This window comes from Anabrus simplex, chromosome 7 (genome assembly GCF_040414725.1).
Source record: "Anabrus simplex isolate iqAnaSimp1 chromosome 7, ASM4041472v1, whole genome shotgun sequence".
NCBI classification, from domain to species: Eukaryota; Metazoa; Arthropoda; class Insecta; order Orthoptera; family Tettigoniidae; genus Anabrus; species Anabrus simplex.
Window position 1 is genome coordinate 71,710,661 of NC_090271.1, and position 15,188 is coordinate 71,725,848.

The 15,188-nt window shown below is 40.0% G+C and overlaps 2 protein-coding genes across 4 annotated transcripts in view; one reads left to right on the forward strand and one right to left on the reverse strand.

The window, feature by feature from the left end:
- LOC136877698 (CD109 antigen) overlaps window positions 1-3,485 on the reverse strand; it is a 297,632-nt gene extending 294,147 nt beyond the window's left edge. For 2 of the 3 annotated variants that reach the window (XM_068228580.1, XM_068228582.1), the window contains exon 1: window positions 2,808-2,926. The gene's annotated coding sequence lies outside the window, so the exon portion shown is untranslated. Of the gene's footprint in view, window positions 1-2,807; window positions 2,927-3,417 lie in introns of those variants that run through there. The other variant, XM_068228581.1, reaches the window with a different exon arrangement.
- On the forward strand, window positions 3,123-14,951 carry LOC136877257 (tetratricopeptide repeat protein 32). Its single transcript, XM_067151128.2, has 3 exons — window positions 3,123-3,286; window positions 12,228-12,382; window positions 13,723-14,951. Exons 1-3 carry the CDS (start codon window positions 3,222-3,224, stop codon window positions 13,842-13,844), a joined length of 342 nt encoding a protein of 113 aa, XP_067007229.1. The 5' UTR covers window positions 3,123-3,221; the 3' UTR covers window positions 13,845-14,951.
- Window positions 14,952-15,188: the final 237 nt, after the last annotated feature.

Here is a 15,188-nt window from a genome sequence, read left to right on the forward strand (position 1 = left end):
TCCGTTGTAACTGTTAACAATTTTAACCGACTCCAAAATGTCGGAATAGTGTACCATACGAGTTGTTCAAAGTATTCTGCTGCTTGGGGCTTGCCTGAATGAAAAGTTTAGTGGCCTTCTGTTCAGAAGGTTTCGGGTTCGAATCCGACCAGCGTGGAATTAGCCAAGTCTGGTTAATTCCTCTGGCTCAGGGACTGGGCGTTTGTGTTTGTCTTAATACACACCCCTTCATGTACACACACAACACATCACCACTACCAACTAGCACAGAAATAGGCAATCTCCGTATAGGGTTGGCTCAGGAAGGATCTCTGGCCGTAAAACTGTGCGTAATCCACATTTAGTACCAACTCCTGAGAAATCCACATTTAGTACCAATTCCCGAGAAACTGGGGAAAAAGGCAGGGCATAAAAGAATAGAACAAAGTTTTTTAACGCGCTGGAAACAAACGAAGCGGAGTTGTCGCATTTAGACACCCAAGTCACAGTCCTCAGCCGGAATTGAACCCGCTATCTTGGTAACAGAAGACTGCACCACTGAAATCAACTTAATCATTATTTAATGTTTCAATTATACACATTCTTTAAATATCCCCTAACATTTTCACAGAACTCCGTTGGTGTGGTAAATCATTCAGGGCGATCATATCTGTATAGCGTGTTGAATCCATATAAGTCCTCTTTTGATTTAGATGGAGTGAACTTTTTATTCTTAGTTTAGTGATTAGTTTTTCATTCGCTGCTCATGGTGCGAATGAAAATTCTACTTTCATCATTTCCTGAATTATTATGATCACTTCATGAAATGTAACTCATAGTTCCTATACACCGTCATCCTCATCTCGCTCTACTCAAAGGTAAACCTTTCATCGATCTCGTGCGGACAAAAGTTTTCCATTAGTAGCTTATTTTGTACTTAGGAATTTGATGTATCGATTTCAACAACATTGTACTTTCCCGACTTCGAAGTGGGATGGGTTCATCGGAAGTAAATAATAATAATTTCGTGTGGCTATTTCTAGCCGAGTGCAGCCCTTGTAAGGCAGACCCTCCGATGAGGATGGGCGGCATCTGCCATGTGTAGGAAACTGCGTGCTATTGTGGTGGAGGATTGTGTTATGTGTGGTGTGTGAGTTGCAGGGATGTTGAGGACATCACAAACACCCAGCCCCCGGGCCATTGGAATTAACCAATTAAGGTTAAAATCCCCGACCCGGCCGGGAATCGAACCCGGGACCCTCTGAACGGAAGGCCAGTACGCTGACCATTCAGCCAACGAGTCGGACATCGGAAGTCATATCTCGTGATCGCCAATTCACAGACTACCTAGCGACTAGCTGACTTAGTTACGCCCTTGGTTATCACTACACTTCAAATTCTAAGAATTTAGAAAGCTTTCTTTTCCTCTGGCCAGCTCCATGGTGTAGGGATTGCGTGCCTGCTTCTTACCCGAAAGCCCCGGTTTCGATTCCCAGTCAGTCCAGCCTACGAGCTGGAATAGGGTTCACTCAAATGCCTGAGAACAACTGAAAAATTGTCTGACAAAAGAGACAGCGGACTCGGACGGCTGAGGATGCCGTCACGCTGACCACAAACTACAGGACAACCGGCTGAGCTTCAGTCTTCTTGGGAAGCCGAGGTCTTAATGGGCTGTCGCACCACGGGTTTGTTTTACGTTCTTTTCCTTAGACATTTTGTTGCAATTTCGTGGCAGAATACTTTCAAAATCGCTCGAATTTACATCTCATACTTTTTAGTAGCATGCCGGAATGCCTATCATGATCTCATATAACACGGATCCTTTGAATTAGTTTTGTCGTTGATGCGAGGCTGTACCTTGTAACTGACAATCATAGGTTCGAGGTCTGAATATACCTAATGTTTTCAGAATCCTGAAGACGGATTGCATAGAGCATAATACGAGAATTGTTGCTAACAAACTTGAGACGAGTTCTTACAACTGAGGTACGGCAGTGGGGATAAATGCGAATGCACGGGGAAATGCGCCAAATGAACGCGATTTTTTTGAAAAGAAGAAAAAAAGGCAACAGATCAACGAGTATAACACCAGAATGGGAACAGCAATTTAGCACCGACCGATTTAAGGAAAGGAGACAGTCTCCTAGCCCCTGCGTGCTAAGGGAAAAAGAATAAAACGCATCAAAGGGACAGAGACCTTCGCACTGAACAGAATACACTCGTCAGGTTTTCGGTTGGATGATGGCCGTATTCGTTACGTCCACGTTAGAATGGTACCATTCGGAGCTGCTGCACGTTCTTGATGGCCTACAAATGTTATGATTTCCTTTGTTAGAAAGGTCTCTACTTCCTTTCCACTCCGCCCGGAAACCTAAGGAACGGGCCAAGACACTGGAGATCAACGACCCCAACTCTCCAAGAGTCTCGTCACCACAACAGTTACCAATAACGGGATTTACTTTGGATCCTAGGGGGCGTAACCCTTTACCAACCCATAATTCAACAACCTATAATCGTAATTACATATTACCTCAATAAACTTTTAAAGACTCTAGCCATTACATTCTGGAATTTCCCTGAATTACACTATATAATTCCTTATCCGTGTAAGAAGTAACTGTCCTGGATTATTTTTCGTCAGTTCCAAATACATTTTGATTTTCGCTATAAAATATACACACCGTCCATTGTACTTAATTTAGAAGACAAGCAGGTACAACGAATCATGATTCGCATATGTAGCAAATTAAAGGAATATATTGAAACTAAAACTCTCACAATATACCGTAACTAAATTAACTATCGACGTTTAACGTAAATTATCTTACCTTTGAAAAATTAGCACTTCCAGTCAGGATGTTCTACTTGCAATGATCACTCGGTACTATTACACAAAGACTATATCACCTGTCATACCGCCAGGGTGATGATAGGTACTGAGTGAAGAGGCGAGTCCGCATGTACCGCGTACCAAGCGCTCACGAGATTTACCTGTATCGATATATCTCGTTCGAACGTCTCGATACTGCTCGACATCACCTTAATCGTAGTAGTTTCGAGCTTCGACCATGGTCGACAATGATAGAAAATCGAAAAGAAGTTGTCCAAGACCAACTACGTTGTCACATCTTGGCTCACTTGGCTTACCAGCTGTTATCTCACGTAACCAATAAATCTTTGCTCGTAGCTTTAATCATAGATCGGTAATGGTAAGGGGACTCTTTGCAGTTTCATAGTGAACTATGAATACGCTAAAATTTGAGGAGGATATTTACACTAAACAAATTGAAGAACGCCGTTGCGGAGGGTAATGTGTTCCAAGAGTTTTTAAAACTCTTTTTTGACATGCATCACTTCAATTTTTCGATAGCATCTGAAAACTTATTATATATGAAATTTACTTACTGACAATTTGTTATGAAATATATAAATACTTACTTGTTATGAAATATATAAATGATCGACTGTATTCTTCTTCACTTAAGATATTTCAACACTTTTTTTCTGTCGTTGGTCAGTTCTCTTGTGATGTTCGTAGACTACCAAACTGAAAGAAACCTGCGGAGATGAGCGGTTTACGATACATAACTAGCGCTAAGGTTTCGGCCTACAAATGACTCATGACTTTACTCATCTTTCGTAGAAATATCATTTTACATGCGGATAGGTATTAAGTGACTGATAAAGTCTTGTTCGTTTTAAATGTTCTGAAGTAAGGTAAACAGCCCCGACGAGTTCGTGGCTCGTTAGAAGTATAGCGATTCCAGGGACCTCTGGCATTTCTGATACTATAGTACAGTGGTGTATGCTGGGATCAAGACGTGGGCTACCACTAAGCTTAGGTTACCCCTTTTTCGATGGTTGGTTTAATGAACGTGAACCCTTCAGCGTTTTGAGCTGCAGCCAATAGCCAACAGAGAAGCCTGCTGTGTTGTGAAGGCTTGCTTCACAAGCTACTGCCCTGGCCTCTGCCAATACTCAACACCTGATCAGTGAAGATGGTAGCCTAAGGTTTAGCAAATTAAAGTCCGGCTTGGTGGCTAAATGGATAGAATGCTTGCCTTTGGTCCGATGGCCCAGTTCAATTTTCATAATCAACCCCCTCATACTGTTAATTCTCCTGGCTTGGGGACTGGGTGTTTATGATGTCTTCGCCATTCATTTTATCCTCATTATTTCATCACCAAGCCTATACAGATGTCGTGTACCATTATTATTAATACGTTATTATTAAATAAAAGTGTTGAATTTTACAGTGGTCGTACCCATTGTTCACTGGTTAATTGGCTTCCTCAGGATGTCAGTGGTGGTGTCACCCATGATCATGGGTTCGATTCCAACCAAGAAAAGAGAACACTAAACCTGAAAGATTGCATTTCATTTTAACAGATCTACCAAAAAAAGGAAAACTATATTGCTCCTATAACAGCAGCCCTGCAGTGTCTTCCTACAAGGATGTAGAAGTAAACGGGAGTGAAATACCAGCACTCTGTTATCTATATAATTAAATCAGAAGCATGAGGTGAGGAAATATATACGATGAGTAGCCTAATGCATGGTTGATAGCAGTGGCGATCTGATGGACTGAAGCCTAGCACACATTCCCCCGCCTATCCGATACATAGTAGCAAGCAGCGCGAGGTGAATCGAGGGGAGAGGGATGAGAGTCTGGGCTGCATTATCAGTATCCAATGCCTTGCTCTCAGAAATACGTGCAACGTTTTTTCTCATTTCTTTCCAGTCTCGTAAATGGAATAATGGGTCAGATGCTTACATTATAATGTGCTTTAGATTTCCAGCATGGTTTCCCATTTTCACACCAGGCAAATGCTGGGGCTGTACCTTAATTAAGGCCATGGCCGCTTCCTTCCAACTCCTAGGCCTTTCCTATCCCACTGTCATCACTCTGTGCCAGTGCGATGTAAAACAAAAAGTAAACTTAGGCTATTTAGGACAGCTTATGGTGAAGCTGTTGAGGGTCCAATCAGCCTTCGAACTGAAGACTCAACATATAACTTACAAGTTTACCGTGAAACAGATTTCAAGCACCTGGAGTTTTGTTTGAAATATTTTGATGATGATGCTTGTTGTTTTAAGGGGTCTAACATTAAGGTACAGCTCCAACCAACATTTGCCTGGTGTGAAAATGGGTAACCATGGAAAACCATCTTCAGGGCTGCCGATAGAGGAGTTCGAATCCACTATCTCCCAAATGCAAGCTGACAGCTACGTGATCCAAACTGCATAGCCACTCGCTCGGTAAATAGCCTAGGTGTCACTGAAGAGGCATACTAGGGAAATGAGATACTTTCCCGTTAATTTCTTCACAGAGCCAGAAGGTGCTATTACAAATCAGTCTGCCAAGTACCCTGAAATGCACACCCCTCCGCCTGTGGGTGGAGGTAGGAGAATACATCTACGATATCCTCTTATTGTCATAAAAGGCAACTGAAATGGAGATCAGGAGCGTGGATTGCCGACCATTGTTACTGTTATTGCTTCCACTTTTTTAAAAATGCTATTTGTTCGGGGCGTCTACCTAGAAAGAGCTCTTGCCCCTCCTTGCACCATATGTGAGGAACCTGCATATATTTTGTAAATGGCGGAAGTGTAAAGTGTTGAATGTGAGGAAAGGAACGTTAAGGACGACATAAACACCCAGTCCCCAGGCCAGGGATATTAATCATTTACAATTATAAACCCCTGACCCGGGGTGACAGGCGGACGCGTTGCCCCCTACATCGCTTGCTTCCACTTCTGTCAGGCTCCTTACTTTCATCTTTCCTCTCTGACCTCCCTTGGTCAACTCTTGTTCCTTTCTGACCCCAATGGTATTAGGTTTGCAAGGCCTAGGGTGGCTTTCATTTTCACGTCCTTCATGGTCCTTACCTTTCATTTGCCGATACCTTCATTCATCAAAATGTCGGACCTCTTCCATTTTTCCTTTGATTAGTGTTACGAGAGAATAGTAATCACCACCATCACCACCACCACAAAATCCACACACCAACTGATCCGATGAGGAACATTTTACACCTTTCATTACAGCAATTGGGTGCATAAGGAATGGTGTGTCTGGCATCACTTATACCTTAAGTCACTTTCATATTGTTGAGCTCAAGGATGAGACTGAGACAGATCAATGGAAGTAACAAATTTGTTCTAGCCTATACCAGAAGATATTAACCTAACCTAACTTCATGGCACTACAGCCCTGAAGGGCTTGGCCTACCAAGTGACCGCTGCTCAGCTCGAAGGCCTGCAGATTACGAGGTGGCATGTGGTCAGCACGACGAATCCTCTCAGCCGTACCAGAAGATATACTGCACTGTAAACACTAGGTCTTGCCAGAATTGGATCTAAACTTATCTAAACAGTATTATATTCATTCTTAAATGTGTGATGTAGAACATCATATGATATATACGCTAGTAAGGGAGATTTTATATTTCTTCCTAGATCTGAAATGAAACTGTTTATTCATAAAATCTTCCAAAACAAATCCCAGGGATGCCATTCTGTCCTCATTTTCACCATGTTGTGTTCTATTTACTGTGAGTATTTTTTACTGTAAGTAGCATATGTGATTGCAGAGTTCTCTAATGTGATATTTAGCGAGCAGTGATTATGATACATGCAAACTTTCTTGTATTTGTTATTCTCAGTCTGCATATCACTAGTATATACAATTTACTCTACTTCATCTGCTGAATGGACAATAGGAAGTTCATCACCTCTAAAAGAATTACTGTTTCCCTCACTTGGATATGGTACAAATCTAATGATATCAATATCACCATACTTAGTACCCACCTGAATGAGTTCTTAGGTCAGATCTTTGGAAAGTTGCCAAGTTACTGTTTCAAAAGGGAAAATATTGCTGGCATATAATTTCACACATCTACGTTTTTTCTTTACCGTAAAGTGGGGTAACTTCGGCCACTGACGAATAGCAACACTTATTTTCTCCTGCCTCCTATACTGAAAAAGATGAACCACTTGCAACAACCAAAATGCACATACAATAGAATGCTCTGTCAACACTCAGTAGTCCAAAGAACATTGGTGGGCTTATTGTTGAGTCAATCAATTTTTTTCGCAGTCCCGACCATTGTCTTGTCTGTTAACAGCAGAAAACAAACCGTTCTCTAGCCCCAGCATTTGATTCCATTCCAGTGGTTTATGGGGTCAAAATGTAAGTACGTCTGGTAACTGATCAACACAATTTGATACATTTTATTCAAATAGGTTTTTCAGGGAATAATTTTCTGATAAAAGTTGTCCTCTTCCGAGGTAACTTCGGCCATGCCAAGAACTTACAGGAAAACATTACGCGGCTGCGGGTATTGTAATTACAATCCTGCTTACTTCAAGAACGCTTTAGAAGAGATTAATCAAGGCACAATAACAATAAACGGGGAAGTTTATCCCGACAGGGAGGGGAAAGACGGTTCCCATTTTCAGTGATAAATAGACGGATATCAGTTGACATGGATGATACACATTTAAGAACTTGATTGACTGCCCAGATATGTTCTAATTTAGAAGACAGTGTATTATGAGGACAGTCTAGAAGATTGTTTCTTTTCCAACCTCTTTTTCTCTCCATACAATTGGGCTTTATGATTTTTGCACCTTTTATTTATTATCTTTTGTACCATTACAAATATTTATGCAATGCAACATGTAATTTGTAATATCATACAATGCTTGTATGCTTAGGCTAAATAAAATAGTTTCTTCTTTGGGAAAAATGTGAATTTGATCACTGTACATCTGTTTCACCACAAATCATTTTAATTTGTTAGTGATTGTTGGTACTGGGTGTTCTGCAGGTTTTTAGAAAACATTCACGGTGGCCAAAGTAACACTACGTCGAAGAAACCTTCATTTCTTGAGTTATTTCTATGGCAGCCGAAGTTACCCCAAAACATGAGGTAACTCCAGACAGTCTTTCGATAATCATAATTCATTACTGAATAACAATTAGAATTATGTTCATATTTAAAAATGAAGAACAAACATGGCAGAACTTATTTTTCAGAAAATTAGAGGGAATATTTCACATTTTAATTTTAAAAATATACAAGAAAGTGGCCGAGGTTACCCCGTTTTACGGTACCTTGTTTCTAAAACTTTTTTCTTAAATCCTTGGTACAGAGCACGTTTACTTAAGAAGAATAGATATGTTTGACCTAAAGAATAGAATGCTACCACATTTTGTGCACTGTGTGAAATTGATCTTTTATTATCTCTATCAGCTGTCACTATTTCTCTTGTCATGCAGTTGTCACTAGAAGGTGAATATTTGCATGTTTTATTCCTTAGTTGCAAATCCTATGCAACCATTATACAAATGCATTTCAGGTTATTTGCAACCAAAAACCAAGGTTTTATAGTGCATATACATGCATATTTAAGCTTTTAGCACATATAAAAGCATGTTTAAAAAAAATATTGTAGCAATTTGGTGCTTAAAACAAGATTAAAAATATGCAAAATTGGAAAAATGAAATACAGAAGTGACAGAGACACTGAAAAACTTTAGAGTTTATATGTATTTTTTGTAATCTGACAACATTCAGACAGTGCATTGTTGTCAGTGAATAATTGTGGAAATTCTGCAGCAATCAGTGAAGCACTGAATAATTATAAACATTGGTGACTCTGTGCAACAGTATAATTCACATGTTACATCCATGACCTACCAAGAACAACTTCAAAGAAGATACAGTTTGCAGACAATCTAGCTTCAATTACTCAGAGTACGGATTTGGCACACTGTGAGGATGTACTTACAGAGGACCTAGCTACCATGTGTGAATATTTCCACAAATGGAGACTCCAGCCAAATCCTAATAAAATGGATGTAACAGCATTCCACTTGCATAACATGGAAGCTAATCGGAAGCTACATGTGGTTTTTAACAGAATAGAAGTCTCTCACTTCTTCCCAAAATATCTGGGTGTCACACTGGATTGATCCTTGTCGTTGAAACAGCATTGCCTGAATCTGTCAAAGAAGAGTAAATCTGCTGCATAAACTAGCAAGCAGCAAATGGGGTGCAGATGCAAACACTCTTCGCACTGCTTCACTTTCCCTAACATACTCGGCTGGTGAGTACTGTGCTCCTGTGTGGGAAAACAGCGTACATTCGAGCAAGATTGACGTACAACTCAATGAAACCATGAGAGTTGTTACTGGTACAGTGAGGTCCACTCCTACTCAGTGGCTGCCTGTTTTAGCAAACATTGCTCCTCCAGATCTGAGGAGAAAAGTAGTGAAAGTACAGTTGTTCAAGGAGTTAGCACACAGGAACTCACTCTCGTTCAACGCCTTACGAGATCCACCTGTAATGAGGTTAAAATCCCGGAATCCACTTTGGACTGATCTACACTCCTATGAAAAATTCAGTGTAACAGCAGAATGGGGACAGCGGTGGGAACAATGTCCACCCACCAACGCCTTTCTGATTAAAGACCCAACGAAGAAAGTGCCAGGTTTCAATCTTCCTTGACATGAGTGGTCAAAACTCAACCGTTTCAGAACAGGCCACGGCAGGTGCCAATATTTGATGAAAAAGTGGGGTTATTGTGAAAGTGCTGCATGTGAGTGTGGTGCTGAGAAGCAGACATTGCTTCATGTTGTTGAGAGCTGTCCACTATCAACATTTAAAGACGGTTTATGGGAGTGTGGTGCTGAGAAGCAGACATTGCTTCATGTTGTTGAGAGCTGTCCACTATCAACATTTAAAGACGGTTTATGGACTCTGCATGAATTGACACCAAGTGCAGTGGACTGGTTGTCGAAGCTGGACATTCTAGTTTAATTACTTCTATATTTTAATTTATGTGTTCATTGTATATTTTTGCACATTATGCTTGTAAATGCCATACGATAATAATATAAGTCATATATGAAATTTGAGGTAAAATAACAGCTAAACACACCTTATAGTCTACTTCAAAAGACTTTTACAGTTGTCACAAGAACACTGCAATATGAATGGCATGGAAATTACTGGAAGTGTCCATAGACTTATTTGCTCTAGCTAAACTCAAATTTTCCTGCCTGTAAAGAATAATACAGTTTTTTTGCTTTTTACTTGCCTATATGGCAAATCAAATATTTCACTTTATTACGGTGGCAGCTAAGAGAAACTGCCAAAAATGTGTAGAGTGCATTGTTAAACAGCTTACTGTTAATCACAAGAAAATTGTTAATTCCAAATCAGTTTAACAAACATTAAAAGGATTTAAATGTGTACATTTATTTAAATATGTAATCCATCAATAACAGTAAATTGCTTAATATAGCACAAGTTTTTCAATTTTTATCTGAGTATATTTTGTTATATTTAATGCATGCATATTTCACCATTTTTTTTTAGTGCATATACAAGTTTTAGATCAAAAAGTTTCCAGACTATTTCTGTTACATGTAAGTTTGAACATCATCTCCTTCAAAATAGTCACCTTGCACAGCAACGCACTGGTTCCACCATTTCTGCCACTTCTGGAATGTGGCCTGGAGTAATTTTGCATCAGCGAGTCAGAACCTTTTGCGATTCGGGCTGGTGAAAATGGTGATATTTGAGCTGCATCTTCATCTTTGGGAAAAGGAAGAAGGAGCTGTATCTGGCGAATAGGGTGGTTGGGGAAGCAACAACTTGTTGCATTTGGCTAGAAACTGACGATCAAGGAATGCTCAGTGATAATGCATTGTCATCAACAACTTGTTGCATTTGGCTAGAAACTGACGATCAAGGAATGCTCAGTGATAATGCATTGTCATCGTGGAGAAGCTAATTCTTCCTCGACATGAGTGGTCAAAACTCAACCATTTCATAACAAGCCACGGCAGGTGCCAGTATTTGATGAAAAAGTGGGGATATTGTGAAAGTGCTTCATGTTGTTCTTTAAGGTCAATCAAGGTCACTTTCGCTAAATGTTCTCCTTCAAACATTGCAGAATGTTGCAGTAAAATGTTCTGTTCATGGTCTGGCCCTCAAGGATGAATTCGCAGTGAACAATGCTATGGATGTTGAAAAACATGATGTGCTTGGTTGTGCTGTGGCTCATTCTTACCTTCTTCGGTCATGGAGATGATGGGCTTTTCCATTGCGACGACTGCTGCTTTGCCTTAGGGTTGTACCCGCAGATCCAAGACTCTTCACCACAGATGATCCTGGACGTACCCATAGCGCAACCTTTTTTAATTCAACCATGTAAATCAGCTCCCTTTGTTATCGCTGTGATAAGTTATATGGAGACATGGATATGAGCAGGTCATACTTCACATAGACTGGGTACTGGTCCCACCAGATGCTCTCCAGACAGAGAAAACAGCCATATCTGCTCACATACAGTAAGCAGACAGTGTGTCTTCATCCAGAGAGATTTTTCAGTCTGGGGCCTTCACTGCCTTTGCCAATCTCAGCAAGGAGCAGAAAGTCCCACTTCAATCTTAATGCAAGATAGACGATAGTCAGTCAAGGTTGGCGCTACAGAGGACAAAATTCAAGTGATGATTCATCATCATCATCACCACACATCCCGGCCACCAAGTGTAATGGTTTGGGGTGTTATGAGCTACATCTGATGACGTCTTGTGTTTGTTGAAGGCATGGAGACAGCACAGCACTGTCCCATTTGCTGCTATTTGCACAAATTACTGAATGCTATTATGCAGCAAGGTAATACCGGTGCTCATGCAGCTCTTGATCACATTTGGATTGTGATGGAGCCACCGACATCTACTTGTGCAATGACTAGAAGAATGGTTGGATATGCCTTAGGAGACTATTTAGAAACTGGATAGGCCATACCTCATATGGTGCTTTGAGGATACTAAACAAGGCACACTTAATACATGAAAGACAAATTGCAGTGAACCTTTAATTTTCCTGCCCAACTTTCCTTGGTAAAGTATTGTTCTCTTCTGAACCCAGCAATACCTAGGTTTGGGAGGTCTACGGGGTCTTTAGTTCTTGTGATGTTTATGGCCCTTCCCTTTCTTATATTGAAGGCTTCATTCTTGAAAGTATTAAACTTCTTCCTTTATCACTTTTGTTTAGAGTTAAGAGACAGTGGTTTACCAGTAGTACTTCCCCATAAAACAATAATCAACATCACCACCCTTATCTTTCAGGGCTGAATACTTATATAGTGGCTCCTTCACTTAAAGAATTCCAAATCTTATTTCATTTAAAATATTGTGTTAAGTGAGCATCATGTATGTTTTACAGGCCTGAAACTGCAATTTTATACAACAACAGGGGTCATACCAGGTACTTGCTGGTTGAATTTGATGCGGCTGTTGAGGATTACAATGAGGCTATACGTCGGAACCCCAAACTTGCTGTAGCTTACTATAACAGAGGAACTGTACTGTACAGACTAGGTAAATATAAGGTGTACAGTATGTACTGTAAATTATAATCTTTCTCACTTACCTTGACAAATACAGTCTGGTTTACTCTAAGGAGATTATACCACTAATATAATTTTCAGTTAGCACAGAGCCCAAACTTTGTTGTCATCACAGTCATCACCATATCTGTAATAATAATAATAATAATAATAATAATAATAATAATAATAATAATAATAATAAGCTTAATAATAATCATCATCTATTCCCTGTCACAGATTCTCTCTGGGTAGGGTGGTATACTAATGCCCGCCACTTCAATCTGTTCTTTCACCATTCCTCTTTGAACACTTTATCAGTGTTGATTCCTCAATCCTTAATACACTCCCTTACTGTATCCTTGCACCCAGTTTTGGGCCGGCCTCTAGCCCTCTTCCATGTCATCATGTTCTTGTGTGCCTGCTATGGCACTCTTTCTTCTAACATTCACATCATGCACCCAAACCATTTCAGTTTTTCTGAATCAATCCTACTCTAGTTTCTTTCAGTCATTGTCCAGGCTGAGGCATATGTCAGTATCAGTGTAAAATATGTCTTGTAGAAAGCCTCCTTGCATTTCATTGATACATCCTTGTTCCATACAACTTGTCTCACACTCTTCTAGAACATTATGGATGGTTAAATTTATATATTTATTGCTTTGTCCAATTTTTCATCCTCTGACATTGTAGTACGGTACATAAATATTTAAAGCTGTCAACTATGTCCAGGGGTCCATTCCTGATCTTATGTCACTACCATTATCTTACTTTTAGCTATACTGGGCGAGTTGGCTGTGCGGTTAGAGGTGCACAGCTGTGAGCTTGCATCCAGGAGATAGTGGGTTCGAGCCCCACTGTCAGCAGCCCTAAAGATGGCTTTCTGTGGTTTCCCATTTTCACATCAGGCAAATGCTGGGGCTGTACCTTAATTAAGACCACGGCCACTTCCCGATCCTAGGCCTTTCCTATCCCATTGTTGCCATTAGACCTATCTGTGTTGGTAAAACGTAAAACAAATTTTTAAAAAAACTTTTAGCTATGCCTATCTCCGTTCTGAATTTCTCAGTGTCATCTTGTCCAGCAATTGAATTATAGTTCCGAGCATTATTGGTTCTTGTAAGATATTATTTGTCTAGAGACTGGAAGGATTGGGGTTCTGGGCCCAAGTGCATCTTTCATTTTCAGTTCAAGAGGGACAGATGGAGGAATGGACAGAGAAATGTGCAAACACATTTATAAAGTCTGCTTAGAATATTCTTCTTAACAAGAATGTATCCTCCAGAACCATTTGCAATTTTCATAAAATGCACACATTTCCTTTCTTTCCAGGTCAGTTTCCTGAAGCTCTCAGTGATATGAACAAAGCAACTTCTTTGGAACCTCTAAACCCTGAGTTCCGTCAAGGATTGGAAGAATGTAGGAAAGCAATGAACCACACTTCAAACACATGACCATTTTATTTTGTTCATAATGATGAAAAATAACATAAGAGATGCCTATGGTAGTGCCCAAACACGGATGGAGTCAATTTGGAAGTCTGAATCTCCCTTGTGCCAGGTACTGTACCATTCATCCTTCTTCTCCCAGAAATCCAAGGCTGGCTGCAAAACACACAGAATAGTATGTCAAAAGTGATATGGAGACATTGGAACTCAAGTCATATCAACAATGAAAGAATTAGGTAGTGCAGTGACAAAATCCAAGGCTGGCTGCAAAAACACAGAATAGTATGTCAAAAGTGATAAGGAGACATTGGAACTCAAGTCATATCAACAATGAAAGAATTAGGTGGTGCAGTGACATATAAACAGGCTCTTCTCCTCCTGTGGAATACATCCACAGGATCCCTGCCTGTCTTAACAAGTGACTTGAATTTCTCAATGTCATCTTGTCCAGCAATTGAATTATAGTTCCGAGCATTACTGGTTCTTGTAAGATCTTATTATTTGTCTAGAGACTGCAAGGACTGACTGACCCTCAGAGGCTCTCTGAGTGCATGAGTTGCTGACCATGGGTCCCACAGCCGAGTATGGCATTGCTTCCACTTACTTGTGACAGGCTGCTGACCTTCATCTTTCTTATCCGAACTTGCATGTCAACTCTTGTTCACTTCCGACCCCAGTGGTATTAGGTTCACGATGCTTTGGGTGTCTTTTCCTTCACTGCTCTTTGTAGCACTTCACTTTATTTAGGTGATACCCTCATTATTGAATTGGACCTATTCCCAGTATTTCATCTGATTTATGTTAAGAGAGGATTTTTGCCCTCAAACAACAAGCAAATATCACCATCACCTTCTCTTCTGTCCTTCAGATATGATTGGTATAGGTTACAGGAAGAAAATGGAATGAAGTCAGATAAAATTGTTCTAGATCAGGAGCTAAAAAATGGAGCATTAATGTTCTCTGTGACTGAAATTTAATGAATTTCATTTACCAAGATGCAACACTGAGCATCTTAATGCTCACTTTTGTTGAGTTCTTAAAAGTATTTGTAGTGACTGTTGTATCAAGTATGATGTTGATATATTTTCCCATAGATTACAATATTTTAAATTACCTTGTAAGCTTATAACTTAGATAATTCATATAGGCTTCACAGGACTGTTTACTCTTCTATATACCTTAAATTTTTACATGAGATCATTACTTCACCTGTAACACTCCCATGGATAGATTACAATAATTATTACTGTTAAGTTAATCTTAGGAACTGTGTACCAAATGTACGACATTGTGTCGCGTTTTACCTAGTGTGTTCCTTTTCATCCTTTTCACATTCCTATCTCTATATAG

What these genes read in the sequence shown, in the direction of transcription:
- LOC136877257 (XM_067151128.2), top strand. Translation starts at nt 3,222, where the DNA reads ATGAATACGCTAAAATTTGAGGAGGATATTTACACTAAACAAATTGAA. An exon ending in GAAGAACGCCGTTGCGGAGG is followed by an intron (nt 3,287 to 12,227) that starts GTAATGTGTTCC and finishes TATGTTTTACAG; the next exon opens with GCCTGAAACTGCAATTTTAT. An exon ending in AACTGTACTGTACAGACTAG is followed by an intron (nt 12,383 to 13,722) that starts GTAAATATAAGG and finishes CTTTCTTTCCAG; the next exon opens with GTCAGTTTCCTGAAGCTCTC.